Genomic DNA, 16945 nt, shown 5'->3' with positions numbered 1-16945 from the left:
TTATATAATACAACAACAAAAAAAAAACTAAGGGTCGTTCATCGCCCGGTAGAATTCATCACTCCTCCTCGTAACATCCGCCTCGTTATGTACGTCGTCGGATGACTCGCCATGAATGGGATGTTGTTGTCGCATGTTCCTCAACATGGACTCCCATTCCGGATTTGTGGCCGCAATAACGTCCAAGAAGCCCTCGACTCCACCCATACGAGATTTTGTCGCGGTCAACTCGTTACGCAGCTGAGCGGACTCTCTACGCAGCTCCGTGACTTCATCATCCCGTCGCTGACCATAAGACGATGTCGCTCTCGGAACATCGTTGACGGAACCAATACCCAACGTCCGTCCCTTTTTTTTAGGGACAACCTTAAAAACAAAAAATAAATATTGTAAGTAAATATTTAAAGTTAAATTAAATGAATAATTAAAAATTAATTTTTTTGAAAATTTACCTCCTCGTAAATCTTATCCACTTCAAGTGTGGATAAGGTGACGGGTAATCCGTCGGTAGACTGCTGGGTCAGCTGAGTCTGGCGGTCTTCAACCCGAGCAACTACGTCGTTGTAGATTTGCTCGGACTTGCCATCTACAAATACGCCCGCCTTGTTCTTGTGGGTCCTCTCGTAAAGTTCCATAAGAGACGGGAGATGTCCCGTCTCTTTGGCCTAAAAAACAGTTAAGAAAGTTAGAATAAATTAATATAATTATTAAAAAATTATTTAATAAAATATTTAATTACCATTTCCAAACGGACACCGGCGTGGGGTTTTTGGCCCGTAGTGTGAAGCATCGGCCCGTTCCCGTGCTCATCGACCGTGTTACGGGAGTTAGAGCAAGCCTGGGCGATTCTAATCGAATCAGGAAGGCGCCAATAACGGATGAGGCCATCCCACACGTCCGTGGTGAGCTCAGCGGGTTTGCCACGCTCATACCCCTTCACGATCCAGTCACCCTTCCAGTTGGAGACCGTGTCCAACAAGCGAACTTTCGCTTTCGCGTTAAACTTCTTCCTCACCCTCTCAGTGATCCCCAAAGCCCAATTATATTTTTGCTGTTGGAAAAAATAAATTAACAATTAGTTTTTTAGAAAGTATATATATAAATCATGAAAAAATTAAAATATATATAATTAATTAATAGAAACTTACAGCGTAAATTTTGAACCACGTCTTTCTGACGTAGTGAGGCGTCTTACTCCAGTTTGGATGTGCCATGGAGAAGTAACCCTTGATCGTGTCGGTTACGTCCGATGCAAGACATCCGTCAACCCCCCACCTGGAAAATACAAATTTAAAATATAAATTATTTTTTAATGTTATAAAAGATATTTAAACGAATTAAAAAAATTAATGCAACATACCACAACGTTCCGTCCGGTCGGTCTGGGTCGATGACTGGTAAACCTTCTCTGCCTGGCAGACTGAGAATGTCCTCTACCGTGTACTGCGAGTAAGGAGCACTCGGAGGCACCATCAGATCAGGATGAATATCAGCGACCATCGGAGGTGCCATCGGAGGAGGCACAGGAGGAGGCATCGGAGGAGGCACATGAGGAGCCGATGGTGCACTAGAAGAAGTAGACCCAGAGACTCTCTGAGTGTACTGAGTCTCGGGGACAGTCTCCTGGCCCGAAGAACTGGGAGCGGAAGAAGAGGCCGGGTCTAAACGACTACCCGGCTCACCGAAGATCTCTCTGTAATGGGCAGTAAGTCTTCCTTTTCGAACCTGGAAAAAAAATGAAATTTTTAAAATTAACATCAACAATATATTTTCCAACATTATCCACCTAATCAACACTAAATAACATAAAATCCGCAAACCTATCTAAATTCCCTATACTAACCACCTAATCTATCCTAAACTAACCAAATTAGAGAGGAATCAGGCTTACCATTGCTACGAAATGGAGAGGAAGTAGAGAGGAAGTAGAGAGGAAAGAAAGAGTGAGCGGTCGGGTGTATATATAAGATTACATATCGTCGCAAATTCGTCGTAAATTTACGACGAAATAGCGAGCAGTTACAAAGGCCCGTGTTTTTTTTTACGAAGAAATGGCGAGGAATCACAAAGGCCCGTGTTTTTCTTTACGTGGACTTTACGACGATTTTGCTTACGTGGAATTAACGTGATTTATGTTTAAATCTTTTTACGTGGTCTATACGACGATTTCATCCTACGTGGAATTAACGAGTGTTATGTTTAAATCCCTAGAACCCCAAACCCGAAACCCGAAACCCAAACCCCAAACCCCAAACCCCAAACCCCAAACCCGAAACCCGAAACCCGAAACCCCAACCCCGAAACCCGAAACCCGAAACCCCAAACCCGAAACCCCAAACCCGAAACCCGAAACCCCAAATCCGAAACCCCAAACCCCAGATTCCTTATTTTCTACTTCATATATTCCAAACCCCCATCTTTAATTTTCTACTTCATATATTCCAAACCCCAAACCCGAAACCCGAAACCCCAAACCCGAAACCCGAAACCTGAAACCCCAAACCCCATATTCCTTATTTTCTACTTCATATATTCCAAACCCCCATCTTTAATTTTCTACTTCATATATACCAAACCCCAAACCCGAAACCCGAAACCCCAAACCCGAAACCCGAAACCCCAAACCCGAAACCCGAAACCCGAAACCCCAAACCCGAAACCCGAAACTCGAAACCCCAAACCCGAAACCCCAACCCCGAAACCCGAAACCCCAAACCCGAAACCCGAAACCCCAAACCCGAAACCCAAACCCCAACCCCGAAACCCGAAACCTAGAACCCCAAACCCGAAACCTGAAACCCGAAACCCGAAACCCCAAACCCGAAACCCGAAACCCGAAACCCCAAACCCCATATTCCTTATTTTCTACTTCATATATTCCAAACCCCCATCTTTAATTTTCTACTTCATATATTCCAAACCTCATATTTAATTTTAGGTTTCGTCGTTATTTCCTCGTTGCCTTACGTGGTTTTTACGACGATTTAATCCTACGTGGACTTTACGACGATTTTATGCTACGTGGACTTTACGACGATTTCATCCTACGTAGACTTTACGACGATTTCATCCTGCGTGGACTTTACGACGATTTCATCCTACGTGGACTTTACGACGATTTCATCATGCGTGGACTTTACGACGATTTCATCCTACGTGGACTTTACGACGATTTCATCCTGCGTGGACTTTACGACGATTTCATCCTGCGTGGACTTTACGACGATTTGTGCTTACGTGGAATTAACGAGTGTTATGTTTAAATCCCTAGAATCAGAAACCCGAAACCCGAAACCCCAACCCCCAAACCCCATACCCTAAACCCGAAACCCCAAACCCGAAACCCGAAACCCCAAACCCGAAACCCCAAACCCGAAACCCGAAACCCGAAACCCAAACCCCCATCTTTAATTTTCTACTTCATATATTCCAAACCCCCATCTTTAATTTTCTACTTCATATATCCCTAGAACCCCAAACCCCGAAACCCGAAAGCCCAAACCCGAAACCCAAAACCCAAAACCCGAAACCCGAAACCAAAAACCCGAAACCCCATATTCCTTATTTTCTACTTCATATATTCCAAACTCCATCTTTATTTCCATTCCAAACCACAATATCCCACATTTGCTTATTCATAAAACAAACTCCCAGCATTACCTTATTCATAAAACAAACCCCACATTATCTTATTCATAAAACAAACTCCCTCATCTTATTCATAAAACAAATACATCAATCGGATACATCGACATTCTCGTCATCACTAGAAACATCATCATTTTCATTAAACTCGTCTTCAACAGCTTCGTCTGTGGCATCATCGGTAAGATCTTCGTACTCGTGATTATGCGGATCAATGAGAAGGATGTCATCAATTTCTTGTTCAGGTTCCTCGACTTCATTTATCTGTTCTTCTTGCAATGGTGGTTCTTCTCCACTGATGATTCGTCCTCGAGGTGTAACTTTGATCACTGCTAACCAATTTATACCTGAATCTCTCATCCGAGGGTATGGAAGGAAGCTAACTTGGTCTGCTTGTGAAGCTAAGATGAAAGGCTCGAATTTGTTGTACCTTCGTCCACCGTTGACATCAACTACACCGAATTTGTTAGACCGAACACCTCTGTTGACGACGGGGTCGAACCATTCACATTTGAAGAGGACGCATTTCAGCTTCAGTATCCCTGGAAATTCGACTTCAATAATCTCCGTCAAGATCCCGTAGAAATCTGTTTCCCCTTTCACACATATTCCATAGTTACTGGTCGCCCGCTGTCTACCATAGTCATATGTATGAAAAGTATAGCCTCGTGTGAAATACATCTGTGATGTGGTGACCTTTACAAGTGGAGATTGAATTACTTCGTGTAACCACTTAGGATAATCTGCATCGTCGTCGTCATAATCAACCTGCAAAAATAAAGAGAATGTTAATGAAATACAGATAATGTATGAAAAAAAAGTTTTAGTTAATACCTGATTCCGCAACCACTTAATGAAGTGTTGATCTTTCCTTTTGTCTACGTCACTTGTGGATATACCAGGAAATGTTTCTTCGACTTGAGAAACAAATAGGCTGTAAAATCACATTTTATAGGAATGAATCTCTCGCAATTATACAATTAATTATAGTTATATGTGTTTCGAAGTGTCAATATATGTTACCTTTCAAAATAACGCATCAATGGATCTTCGCAATTGAGTAGAATATAGGTGTGTGCACTATGAGCGTCTTCTTCACTCGACCACCAAACCTCTTTACACTTCCCACCGAGTCGCCCAATCTGGCTAAAGATGTCTGGAACACCAGCAACTGCATATGTTGGCGCAACACCACCATCATCATATCTTCTTGGAGCTCTTCTCCGTGTACGTACTTTTGACGCAAAGTAGTACGATGTGAAGTGAGAAACTTCTTCCGTCAAACTTCCAGCAATTATAGAACCTTCAACTTTGGCGAGGTTCTTTGCTTTTCCCTTCAAATATTTCATGGCTCGCTCATACTGATACATCCATCCGTAATGTACAGGTCCACGAAGCAATGCCTCATATGGGAGGTGGACAGCTAGATGCTCCATGACGTCAAAAAATCCGGGAGGAAATATCTTCTCCAAGTTGCACAATAAGATGGGAATGTTCTCCTGAAGCTGTTCCACAACTTCTTCTTTAAGAGTGCGTGTGCTCAGATCCCTGAAAAATGCTCCAATGCCTTTTATATTCAAAAAAAAATTAAACACATTGTTAGTCATATATTATTTTGTAAATTATTGTGATATAATACACTACGTACCTGCAAGTGCTTCATGTACGTTTGTTGGAAGTAGCTCCGCAAATGCAAAGGGCAGTAGTCGTTGCATAAATACATGACAATCATGACTCTTCATCCCGGAGAACTTTTGACCCTTTTCAACACATCTAGAGAGATTCGAAACATACCCATCGGGGAACTTCACTTCTGATGCCACCCAGTTGAACAACACCGACTTTTTTTCTGAAGATAATCTGAATATCGGAACGGGAACTTGTCCATTGCTTTTAATATGTAACTCGCTTCTTGAGCAAATATCCGGCAAGTCCAACCTCGATTTTATGTTGTCTTTTGTCTTCCCTGGGACATTCAATATTGTATTCATGATGTTCTCAAAGAAATTCTTCTCTATATGCATCACATCGAGGTTGTGGCGCAGAAGAAGATCCTTCCAATATGGCAACTCCCAAAATATACTCTTCTTGTGCCAGTTGTGATGAACACCGTAAGAATCTGGCATATTACGAGGGACATGCCAATTACCACCCCAACGAACTGTTTCGTTAGCTCCGTAGTAGTCGATTTGCGCTTCAATTTGTTCTCCAGTTAGATATGGAGGAGGAGTGTCTCTCACAACCCTTTTGTGCCTAAACAAATTCTTGTTTCTTCGGTAAGGATGGCCAATGGGAAGAAATCGACGGTGACAATCAAACCAACTTGTCTTCCTACCATTCTTCAGTTGAAACGCATCTGTCGTTCCATTACAATATGGACAAGCTAATCTCCCATGTGTAGTCCATCCAGACAACATCCCATAGGCAGGGAAATCACTTATGGTCCACAAAAGCATCGCTCGCATCGTAAAATTCGTCTTCGTTGAACAGTCATACGTCCTCACCCCTGTTGACCACAAATCCTTCAACTCTTTTATCAGTGGTTGTAGGAAAACATCCAGGGACCTTTTTGGATGGTTCGGACCAGGTATTAATATGGTCAAGAATAGTAACTCCCGTTGCATGCACATCTCCGGTGGCAGGTTGTATGGAGTAAGAAAGACTGGCCACAATGAATATTGTCTCCCTGACATTCCGAACGGACTAAATCCATCTGTGCATAATCCGAGATACACATTCCGGATATTGCTAGCGAAATCTGGATGTACTTTGTTGAAATGTTTCCAGGCTCTTGCATCTGATGGATGAGTCATCTCACCATCCGTCTGAGTATGCTCGGCATGCCATCTCATCTTTCCAGCAGTCTGCTCTGATTGATACAATCTTTTCAATCTGTCTGTAATTGGTAGGTACCACATCCTTTGGTACGGTACCCTATTACGTCCCCGTCCTTGCGGCTTGAATCGTGGCTTCTTGCAGAATCGACATTCTTCTAGCTTCTCATCATCTCCCCAATAGATCATGCAGTTGTCGATGCAAACATCTATCATCTCCGAAGGCAACCCAAGACTATAAACCAGTTTCTGAATCTCATAATAAGAATCAGCAGACACATTGTCTTCCGGCAAATACTCTTTAAACAAGTCCGCCCATTCGTTCATGCAACTTTCAGGTAGATTGTGATCAGTTTTAATATTCATCATTCTAGCAGCTAACGACAATTTAGAGAGACCTTCTCTACAACCACTGTAAAGTGGTTGATTCGCCGCGCTTAACATTTCGTAAAACTTTTTTGCATCTATATTAGGTTCTTCATCTCCATCATGAGCTACGAATGCATCAGCTACCATATCATGAACCCTATCATAATCTACCATCTCCTCCTGGTTGTAACTATGTTCATTATGCAAATGATGATCAACCGGTTCTTTTTCCTGAAAATTGCTATTACTACTACTAGCTTCATTCTGATCATAATTAAAACCTTCTCCATGTTGAAACCAGATATAGTAATTTGCCGTGAAACCTCTATTTATTAAATGCTTCCAAACATTTTCACGGTTTGCCAGTTTCGAATTGTTGCATTTCCGACAAGGACAGAACATCTTACCACTTTCTTGGGCGAGCGGTGTTGAATCTGCTTGATGCATAAATGTCTCCAGACCCGCAAGGTATTCTTTCGTCACTCTCCCGTTAGCATCTCTATGCATATACATCCACTTCCGCAACTCGTAAATATTCCCGGAGCCAGCCATTTTTTTTTCTTTCACGTTTTTTGTTGTTGGTGTGTTTAAAATGATGTTTAAACATCCATATTTATAGGAAAATTCGAATCTGGTAGTTGTAATTTTGCTATGAATTTACGACGAAAATTAATTAGGTGGGCAAAAAAAACGTGTAACACCTATAAAGTTGGTGGATTCAAAAATTTCCTCGCTAAATACACGTAAACTATTCCCTCGTAAATACCACGCAAAGTTTACGTCGTATTTACGAGGAAATAGTTTTTCCTCGTAAAATACTCGTAAAGTTACATCCACTTTACGACGAAACAGTTTTGTCGTTACGTTACGAGGAAATAACGATGACTTTAGTTTTTCACGTAAATTCGTCGTAAACTCGACGCAAATTTACGAGGATTGTTTTTCCTCGTTAATTTTCGTCGTTAAGCATGTGTTTTCTTGTAGTGATACTACTATATACACAACAACACATTATTGAAAAAACAAACACAAAATATATTAAGATATCATCTACTACTACATAATACAGTAAAAATACCAAATAATACTTTTAACAAATAAAGACGACTACATAAATATATTTTCTAGAAAATTTATATTTATCAACAATAAAACAATATTTCGCGCGAAAAGCGGATAACTCTACTAGGAAATAAAGACGAAGTAGGACAAGATGTGACTTTTGTCACCTTATAGTACGTATCTTAACCAAAAACATTGTAGGTGAGAGAGATCAGAGATCACTGTATCCATAGAAAGGCACGTGTTTGAACTTGTCAGGCCGCAAAATATGACCTATGAGAACCATCAACAAATCAAACGTTTGGAAACTATACTCGTTGACGAAAAGAGTAATTGTAGATTTGTAGTACATAGTTCGTATATATTCTATATACCTTATCTTTAAATCATGCAGTAAAGATCGTAAATCTATTATGTTAATACCTCAAATCTTAATTTTAGCGTACATATGAACAAAGAATGTAAAGCTGTGGATTTAAATAGAACCAGAGTATCAAGATTAATCTCTCTCCAGGTTTTTGATCTGGTGGTTTATCAATGATCAATGATGACTTTTTAAAAGGAATTTTTTTACTGATATCTCATAAACACTCGGACACTACAATCAGAGCCGTGGGAACACTTTCAGCTGCCCCAAGCAATAAATTTTTTATAAAAAATAATGAACACATACAATAATAAAATTATTGTAGTTTAGTGTGAGAGAATCACAGGAAACAAATATTTTTGTCTTCTAGAACTTGTGGGGAAAATCTTTTAATTTACATAATCTCTTTTAGCAATTAAAAATTGTTTCTATATTTTGTAATTGATTTCTTAAAAAAATCATGTTTTCATTTTAATCTAAAACTTTGCTTACCCATAAAGCTACGTACTAACGAGATACGTTTTATATATTTATATAAGAAATGCTTTTAACTACTTTTTGTAAAAAAAAAAATGCTGCCCTACACGAGTGCTTCTTTTTTCCTCAAGTGAGCACGGCTCTGACTACAATATAAATACGAAATATATCATGTAACTAGAAATGGCTATTATTTGTATGCAGAGTAGATTATTAATTTTGAGACAGATAAATCGATACTGTTATACATATAGCTGTACTATATTCTGGCATAGCATCATTTGAATGAGTAAAGGACAAAAATTAAAATTTAAAACATTTTATATACGTCGAGTTATTTATAGAACAATATCTAGTAAGAAGTCTGGTTTTCTGTGAATAGAGTGTGTAAATATATAAGCTAATAAAAAATAAAAGAATGTGTAGTATAGTAATACATTTACTTGTCCAAGATGCTTTTATAATATAATAAGACATATTTCTTTTGAGCCACTCAATGTTTTTCTCTTGAGTTCAGTCTCTTACTGCTCATATTATAAATTTATATCCACACGACAGAACCAAACTATAGACTTTCACATTTTCATGATTTTAAGCAAACACGGAAAATAATACTAACGTGGAATACTCGTCTAACAATAGCCGACCAACGTAACTATAACGATAAGACGTCGAAACGTGTCAAAATAATAACAATGAAACTACAATTTCTATCTTTGTATTTTCATCACTTCTATTCATTTATATATTTATTTATTTTCATTCAGTTTTCGTTTTCAATCTGTTGTCAGCAATTCTCAATTTCGCAAAGACGTTGGAATTATTGATGAAGAGAATGATTGGTGGGTTATCTCATAACGTGGCAATATGTAAGTGGCTGAGCAAACAGACGGCTATGCTGAGTTGGACTTCATCCGAATGGACGGTGATGATAAGTTTGTCGGAGCTAGCAACCGGTCGGTTTCCGGCGTGCCACCCCTTCACGTGTCACCTTTTAACAAAATCACATGGTTTTGACATCAGTGGAATCTGGACCCCTCTAGTTTCTTTACACCCTGGTGTTAGTGTGTAATGGATTCGTTGAGGCTTTTGAATATGTGGCTAGTTTATTCTCCATGACACCTTGATAATTGATACTGTATTTGTATCCTATAGTTCAAGGTTTTACCTAATATTCATCAGGTTTAGTTAGTAATAATCCGTTGATTATACCTGATATATTTCAATTATTCATTATTTGTAATCATAAACAAATCAAGTTGTAATTGTGATGTTGCTGAACTTAAATCTTACCTGACTTTAACATGCATCATAGACATTAAAAACTTAATCATGATTTGTTGCAATTAAACCAAAGAAAGTTCTAGAATTTTATTACATGTTTTACTTTGGCAAGAATGAAATGCTAGATCAATAAAATGTCGATGCAAATTCTATAGTTTTAAGGCCATGCGCATCAGGGGCTTTAGACGGGTTCACGGGCCCGAGTTCTAAGGCCGGAGTGATTAAAAAGCAATAAAAAATGGGTTTGTTTCGACGAAGCGGGCCTTACGGTTGATCCGCTATGAAGCGGTTTTAGCCACGCGTCATGTCCTGCTTGGACGAAACAAACCGCGCAGAGGGGGAGGAAAGACGGGTTTTCCCGTGTCTCTTCTCATTTTCTCTTCTCGAAAGAAAAGCTAGGGTTTGTTGTGTGAGAGGCGATTATACGAGCGACGCCGAGTCTTGCCGTTTTTCTCGTTCAAATCGACGACGGAAAGTCTTCTCCACGACCTCTGGTGAGTATCGAGTAGATCGACGGTTTAATTTCGTCGATTTTGGTCCAAATCGTTTAGTGAGATTTGATATCAATTTGGGGTTTTCGAGTTTCGGATGTAAATCGATAACTGGATTTCGATTAATTGATGTAAATCGACATGCGCGTTTAATTTATGGTTTGTTTTAAGGTTCATTTCTTTGGGATCTAAATCGAATTGTGAAAAAAAAATATTGGGGGTTTTTGGTGAGGGATCTAAATCGAGTAGTAGTATGATTAATGGTTCTGTTCTCATCGATTTCTAATCGGTTTGCATTTTTTCATATTGTTGTGTTAAATATTGTCGATTTATTTGACAGGATTGTTGTGTGTTCTTGTTGCATGCATAGGACACGAACATAATCATAGAACTATACATAGGACATGAATATAACCGGACTTGGCTCATTTAGAATTGTTTTCATGCATGATAGGATTAGACCTTTGAACCGAATTTTTGACATAGCAAAATAGATAGCATCAATGGTTACTAGTCGATTAACGGCTTCAGTATGCTTTCTTGAATGGAAAAACAAACCACATTTTCGATTTCTATAGTTCTGTGGTCTTGTGTGGTCTATAGTAGTTGGATGCCATTTTTTTAAATTGGAACTCGATTAATACATGTAATTGGAACTCGATTGTTGCAGATGGAAACTCCCCGAGAACCTCATTTCTTCAAGCCTCTTCTTCCTGGTTGGCAAAGTGGCGTGGCAATACCACTTGACTTCTACTCAAAACACATACAAGGGGCTGAGATCAATAAACCATGGAAGCTAAGATCGGACGCTTCAGATCAAATTTGGGAGGTGATCCGAGAAGGCAGGACACTCACCAGAGGTTGGAAAGAGTTCACCGAAGCACATGATCTTCGCATCGGTGACATTATCATCTTCAAACACGAAGGAGACATGGTCTTTCATGTGACTTCTTTTGGTCCTAGCTGTTGTGAGATTCAGTATACACATCCTCACATCGACGCGGATGATGCTCCTACTTTCTCATACGACTACTGCTTCTTAGCTGAGGTTACTGCTACAAATCAAAAGGACGACAAAATGGTGAGTAAAATTTTGACTATGTTACACACCATATTTAGTTATTTCTTTGTTTGTACTACTGCTTCTTGGCTGATGTTATTTATGTGTTTGTAGTTTCTTCCTGTGGAAGCTATGTGGTGTGGTGCTTTGAACCAACAATGCAAAGAGGTCAAACTTCAAAACAAGGAGGGAAAGTCATGGACTGCGAGCTTCGGATTTAGCGAATCAGACGGCGCATATTACATCAGCAGAGGGTGGAGAAAGTTCTGTCGTGATAACAGATGCACCAACGGAGCTTTGTTTGTATTCAACGTGGTTGGAGACGGGACGACAACTCCATTACTGTGTGTATGTCCGGAAAGGAAGGAGTGTACTGAACTACTGATCAACCACTTCAGCAGAATCGATGGTAAGTCTTCTCATTTGACTTGTTTGTGTTGTCTATATCTTCAATGTTACTACTTTGCTTCTGCTTTAACTTGTGTTCTCTTCTCTACAGGTAGCATTGCTTCTACCTCACGAAATTAGATGGCTCTTTTGCGGTCTTTCCTCTCTATCATCTTAACTTGTTTCTTTTTGTATTTCGGTTTGTAAAACTTGAATGGTTTTTCTATGTGAACTTGTATGCTAAGTTAAACATTTTCGAACTTAATTCCTTTGTTGAATGCGTAGACTGATCATCGAACAAAATGTTTCTATGAATTGAATTTAAGTTAAGAAACAACAAAAAGTTTTAAAACATATCTTTTCTACATCTTGAAAACAGAAACCAAAATATTAAAACATATCTCGAAACCAAAACTTAAACTCCAAAACTAAAACGTAGCTTTTCTACATCTGAAATGACACTCTTTATCCCCGATGATATGTTCGAGATTTAGAGAATCATGATCGTTTGAAAGCTGATTTAGTCTAAAATATTTGGCAAAAGTTTGGTTTCTCGTTTTATATAATCTACTCTTAATGTATTGAATAAAATGTTTTCATCAATTTTATAATATATTTTAATATTTTATTCATGTATTCTGAATAATTTTTAATTTAAAAAAATAAAAAAATATTATTATTTTATTCCTATGAACTTCTTCTTCGGGTCCACTAATGCAGAAAACAACAAATTCGGGTTCATAACTGTTCATGGGCCCACAAAAAAATATTAAAAAAATTTGGTGATCACCAATGCTCATGCTCTAAAATGCATTGGTGCAGAAAGGTTGCGACTTTTTAAATTGTGAAATAATGGCTGGTTATGGTATTGAAAGACAAAAAGAAGAGAGCATATCATATACAAAAATAGCACCATATAGTATACTATTGGAGTCGGTCGAAATGAAACTGACATTTGGGTGATGGGGCGGCGAGGCTAAGTTAAAGTAAACATACTCCATTATCCACCAGAAAATATAGAAAAGTTCAAATTTAAATGAATCAAAATTACTAAAATAGTTCAAAAGTTGTGGTTCTAATAGCACTCCACCATCACCACTGATTGGCACTATTATAGTATACTACTATGATAGATAGAACTCTACCTTAAACAAGTATTTACGAGTGGATATAAAGTTCTTGTCTTATGAGATCATAAATAAACCAACTAATCGCATACTATAGTTTATTATTTTCAGTAGATTTGGATCAACATTTTCTTGTCTCGGACTTGGTTCAAAGTATTGTAATTTTCTATAACGTAAAACTTGATTATTTTCGGTTCTCAAGTTCGTTGGCTAGTTTAGATAATTGATGATTGGAAAACTGTAGCTAGGGTTCTTTAGTTTACGTATTAGTTATTAATATTATCAAGCAATTATTAATCATAATTTTTATTTCATGACAACTAGCTTATAATTGTTTAGTGAAAGTTAGTAAGCTCATAATTTCATAATCACTCATACATTTCTATAGTCATTTGTTTGTTTAGAGAACATAGAATTTTATTCCATAACAAGACCTTAAGACATACAATAACGTACATAATTTTTATAATTTTATAATATTTTAAATATACATGCAAAATAACTAGAGGAGCTCTCAGTCTCTTACTATAAAACCAGAGCACATGCTCCTCTCACTAACCACACAACAGAGAAGTAATAAAACCCATTTGTGGAAAGACAGAAAACAAAGAAACTAGTTATGGCGAAGGACGTGGAAGCTGTTTCCGGAGAAGGGTTTCAGACAAGAGACTATCAAGATCCACCGCCGGCGCCTCTGTTTGATCCGGAGGAGCTGACCAAGTGGTCTTTTTACAGAGCTGTCATTGCCGAGTTCGTAGCTACTCTCCTCTTCTTATACATCACCGTTTTGACAGTCATCGGTTACAAGATTCAGACCGATAGTACCGCCGGCGGCGTTGACTGCGGTGGAGTTGGGATCCTTGGTATCGCTTGGGCTTTTGGTGGCATGATCTTCATCCTTGTCTACTGCACCGCCGGTATCTCTGGTATGAATCTTCTTGAGTCTTGACTTTAGCTTGGTTTAGAATCATGTGGTTAAGTTTTTCTTTAGAAGAAAAGTTGATAAGTAAAAATGAAATCACTAAATCGATTTTGTCGGTTAACTGGTAACCATTAGTCCATCACAGAGACATTATGAAATGAATTTGAACAAAGCAAATATTAATAAAATAGTAGAAATGAAAAAGAATAGTGTTATTATTTCCTAAATTTAATGTAGAACAATTTTGTTGTATAGTGTTCTATAAAAAAAAATTAAAACATTATTTTTAATAAATAATGTATTTTTAAAATGTTTTATTTATTTTTTATTCACTATTCAAAGCCGAAGTGTTAGGTTACAATGAACAGAAAAAGAGTTTTAGAAACATTTATTAAGGATCATGAAAGTTTAGCTTATCTGAGTTAATACCCTTAACCGGAGCATACCAATCAAGATTGAAACCGGTTAGTTGATTACACAGCGTGTCTTTAACTGTCAACTGATAACATATTGTTTGTTTCCTTAGGTGGTCACATTAACCCGGCAGTGACATTCGGGCTACTCTTGGCACGTAAAGTGTCGTTGGTTAGAGCCATATTGTACATGGTAGCTCAGTGTTTGGGTGCGATATGTGGAGTTGGGTTCGTCAAAGCCTTCCAAAGCTCTTACTACGTTCGTTACGGCGGTGGAGCCAACTCTCTAGCCGACGGCTACAGCACAGGAACAGGCCTCGCCGCAGAAATCATCGGTACTTTCGTTCTTGTCTACACCGTCTTCTCCGCCACTGACCCTAAACGTAGTGCCAGAGACTCCCACGTCCCAGTAAGCCTTTAAAAACATAGTTTGTTTATAAAAAAGCAAGTGTTATAAACTGATATGTTCAATCATATACTAATACTTAATTTAAAAATGAAATGAAAAGGTGTTGGCGCCACTTCCCATTGGATTTGCGGTGTTCATGGTGCACTTGGCTACCATTCCCATCACCGGAACTGGAATCAACCCGGCAAGGAGTTTCGGAGCAGCCGTTATCTTCAATGAGAGCAAGCCATGGGATGACCACGTATGACCTCCTTTTCTATTTTACTAGTTATATTAGGATATATATTAGTTGTAACCAACTAACTTTGATTTATTTTGATGATGATTAAATAAAATGGAACAGTGGATATTTTGGGTGGGACCATTCGTTGGAGCTGCGATAGCTGCATTCTACCACCAGTTCGTTCTGAGGGCTTCAGGTTCCAAATCTCTCGGATCTTTCAGAAGTGCTGCCAACGTCTAAATACTCTCTCATTCACCAAGCAGATTCTGAAATAATAAAGATGATATGTACAAATTATCCAAATCAGTTTCAGTTTGTTATCTTATCTGTGTGTTTTCTACTTGCTCTTTACTGTGTTTTCGTTGAGTGTAATTGTTATTATTTTACGCCAATGTCAAGTTTATCAAGTGATTGGAATTGAAAATCAAAGAGGTTATGGTTTGAGTTTGTTTTTTTCATGTATAGTGATTAAGAATTCATAGGAAGCGCAATTTTCCTAAGTTAAGAGAGTGCTATTTATAGTAAGTAATACTATTATGCGACTTGGTACTGTTATTAGTTGAATAAACAGAGCACTAAAACTCTAGTAGAAACACACAAACATAGCAACTTCATTGAAAAGAACATACACAAAGGTTCATAGTGGCGACTGCTTATTTAAGGTAGAACCGAGCAAAGATTTTATCAAACATAGGAAAAAAAAAATAACTTATCAAACAAGATAGTTTTAGTTTTTAAGCTTCATATAGCTTAGCTCTTTAGTCTTCCCACCACTGATGAACAAAGACGCCGCTGTTTCTGAGACTCCTTATGAATACTGGTGCAGTCTCTGTACCCTTTGCAGTTTAAAAACAGTTCATCAACTGAGCAGATCGTACCGCTATTTATCAACTCATAGAGAAACTTCAGTTCAGCTCCACTTGTGTTCATCTTCAGAACCACAAAATCAGCAAAGCTTGTCGTTTCCTTGAACCATTCTAGAAAATCAAAGCTATCATCTTCCACAAAAGGCTCTTCTTGATCTCCAGTACCAGCTTTTGTCGCTGCTGCTAGTCCCGGGTGATAGATGAAGGTTACACCAGGACTTTTGACGTAAGAAGTCAAGACCAATGTGTTGTGATGCACAAAGTAGCTATTAAAAGCTTTCTTCTCGATTGGATAGGAAGGGAAAAACCAGTTCGATCTAGTTGTTAAATGATCCGCTGCTCCAATATCAATATAAACCAGCCTCTTCTTAGAAGAGAGATCAATGAGCTCAGGCAAGTAATGAATATCCGAACGCACGCTTCTCCTAGAGAAGAGGCTCTAATAATCCAATGTATGGACGGTTGTTGAGTACGGATGATGAGCAATCCAAACGGAAACTATCTTCAACGTTTCTCCTGAAGACGACCAAAACATGTTCACCCAAGGAAGCAACATGAAACGCGAAGTTCACAGCGCACTCGTCGACATTACAAGGGTGGTTGTTGTTGTTGTGGTGGTGGCGAGTCTCTCCTCTGTTTACGATGAATTCTCTTTCTCAGTAAAGTCTGGGGAATGGGGAGGAGTGAACACATGTCTAATACAGTATGTGTTTTGATCAAGTGGCTTGATTTTTTAGTTACTATAGAGCACCTCCATCCCAGAGTTGTTATGGGGTTCTAATAATTAAAGGAAAATCAAAAAACAAAAGAAAATAGAAAAGAGAACAAGAAGAGGTCTAATTTAAAGACATTTGGGAATCTAAACACTTTATGCCACTTGTTAACATATAAATAGCTTTTGTATTATTTTTTTTCCGTCAAGGTTTATTTAATAAAGGCCCAAGGCCCATCACGATTACAAGGCCCACATCTATTACGGCCCACTAAAAACCACTAAAAAAAACCCGCA

The 16945-nt window shown here is 38.4% G+C and overlaps 2 protein-coding genes across 2 annotated transcripts; both read left to right on the top strand.

The window, feature by feature from the left end:
• The first annotated feature begins 11199 nt into the window (after positions 1-11199).
• LOC106433944 (B3 domain-containing protein REM9-like) lies at positions 11200-12117 on the top strand. The gene is made up of 3 exons (XM_013874784.3): positions 11200-11610; positions 11704-11998; positions 12089-12117. The coding sequence occupies exons 1-3, from the start codon at positions 11200-11202 to the stop codon at positions 12115-12117; spliced, it is 735 nt and encodes a 244-aa protein (XP_013730238.3).
• Positions 12118-13124: 1007 nt separating this feature from the next.
• LOC106433954 (aquaporin PIP2-1) lies at positions 13125-15514 on the top strand. Its single transcript, XM_013874793.3, has 4 exons — positions 13125-14029; positions 14552-14847; positions 14948-15088; positions 15191-15514. The coding sequence occupies exons 1-4, from the start codon at positions 13723-13725 to the stop codon at positions 15308-15310; spliced, it is 864 nt and encodes a 287-aa protein (XP_013730247.1). The 5' UTR covers positions 13125-13722; the 3' UTR covers positions 15311-15514.
• The last annotated feature ends 1431 nt before the right edge of the window (positions 15515-16945 follow it).

The sequence above is a fragment of the Brassica napus genome, chromosome C8, assembly GCF_020379485.1.
Source record: "Brassica napus cultivar Da-Ae chromosome C8, Da-Ae, whole genome shotgun sequence".
Lineage (NCBI taxonomy): Eukaryota > Viridiplantae > Streptophyta > Magnoliopsida > Brassicales > Brassicaceae > Brassica > Brassica napus.
The sequence above is the reverse complement of the archived record's forward strand: the minus strand, read 5'-3'. Positions and strand labels throughout refer to the sequence as shown.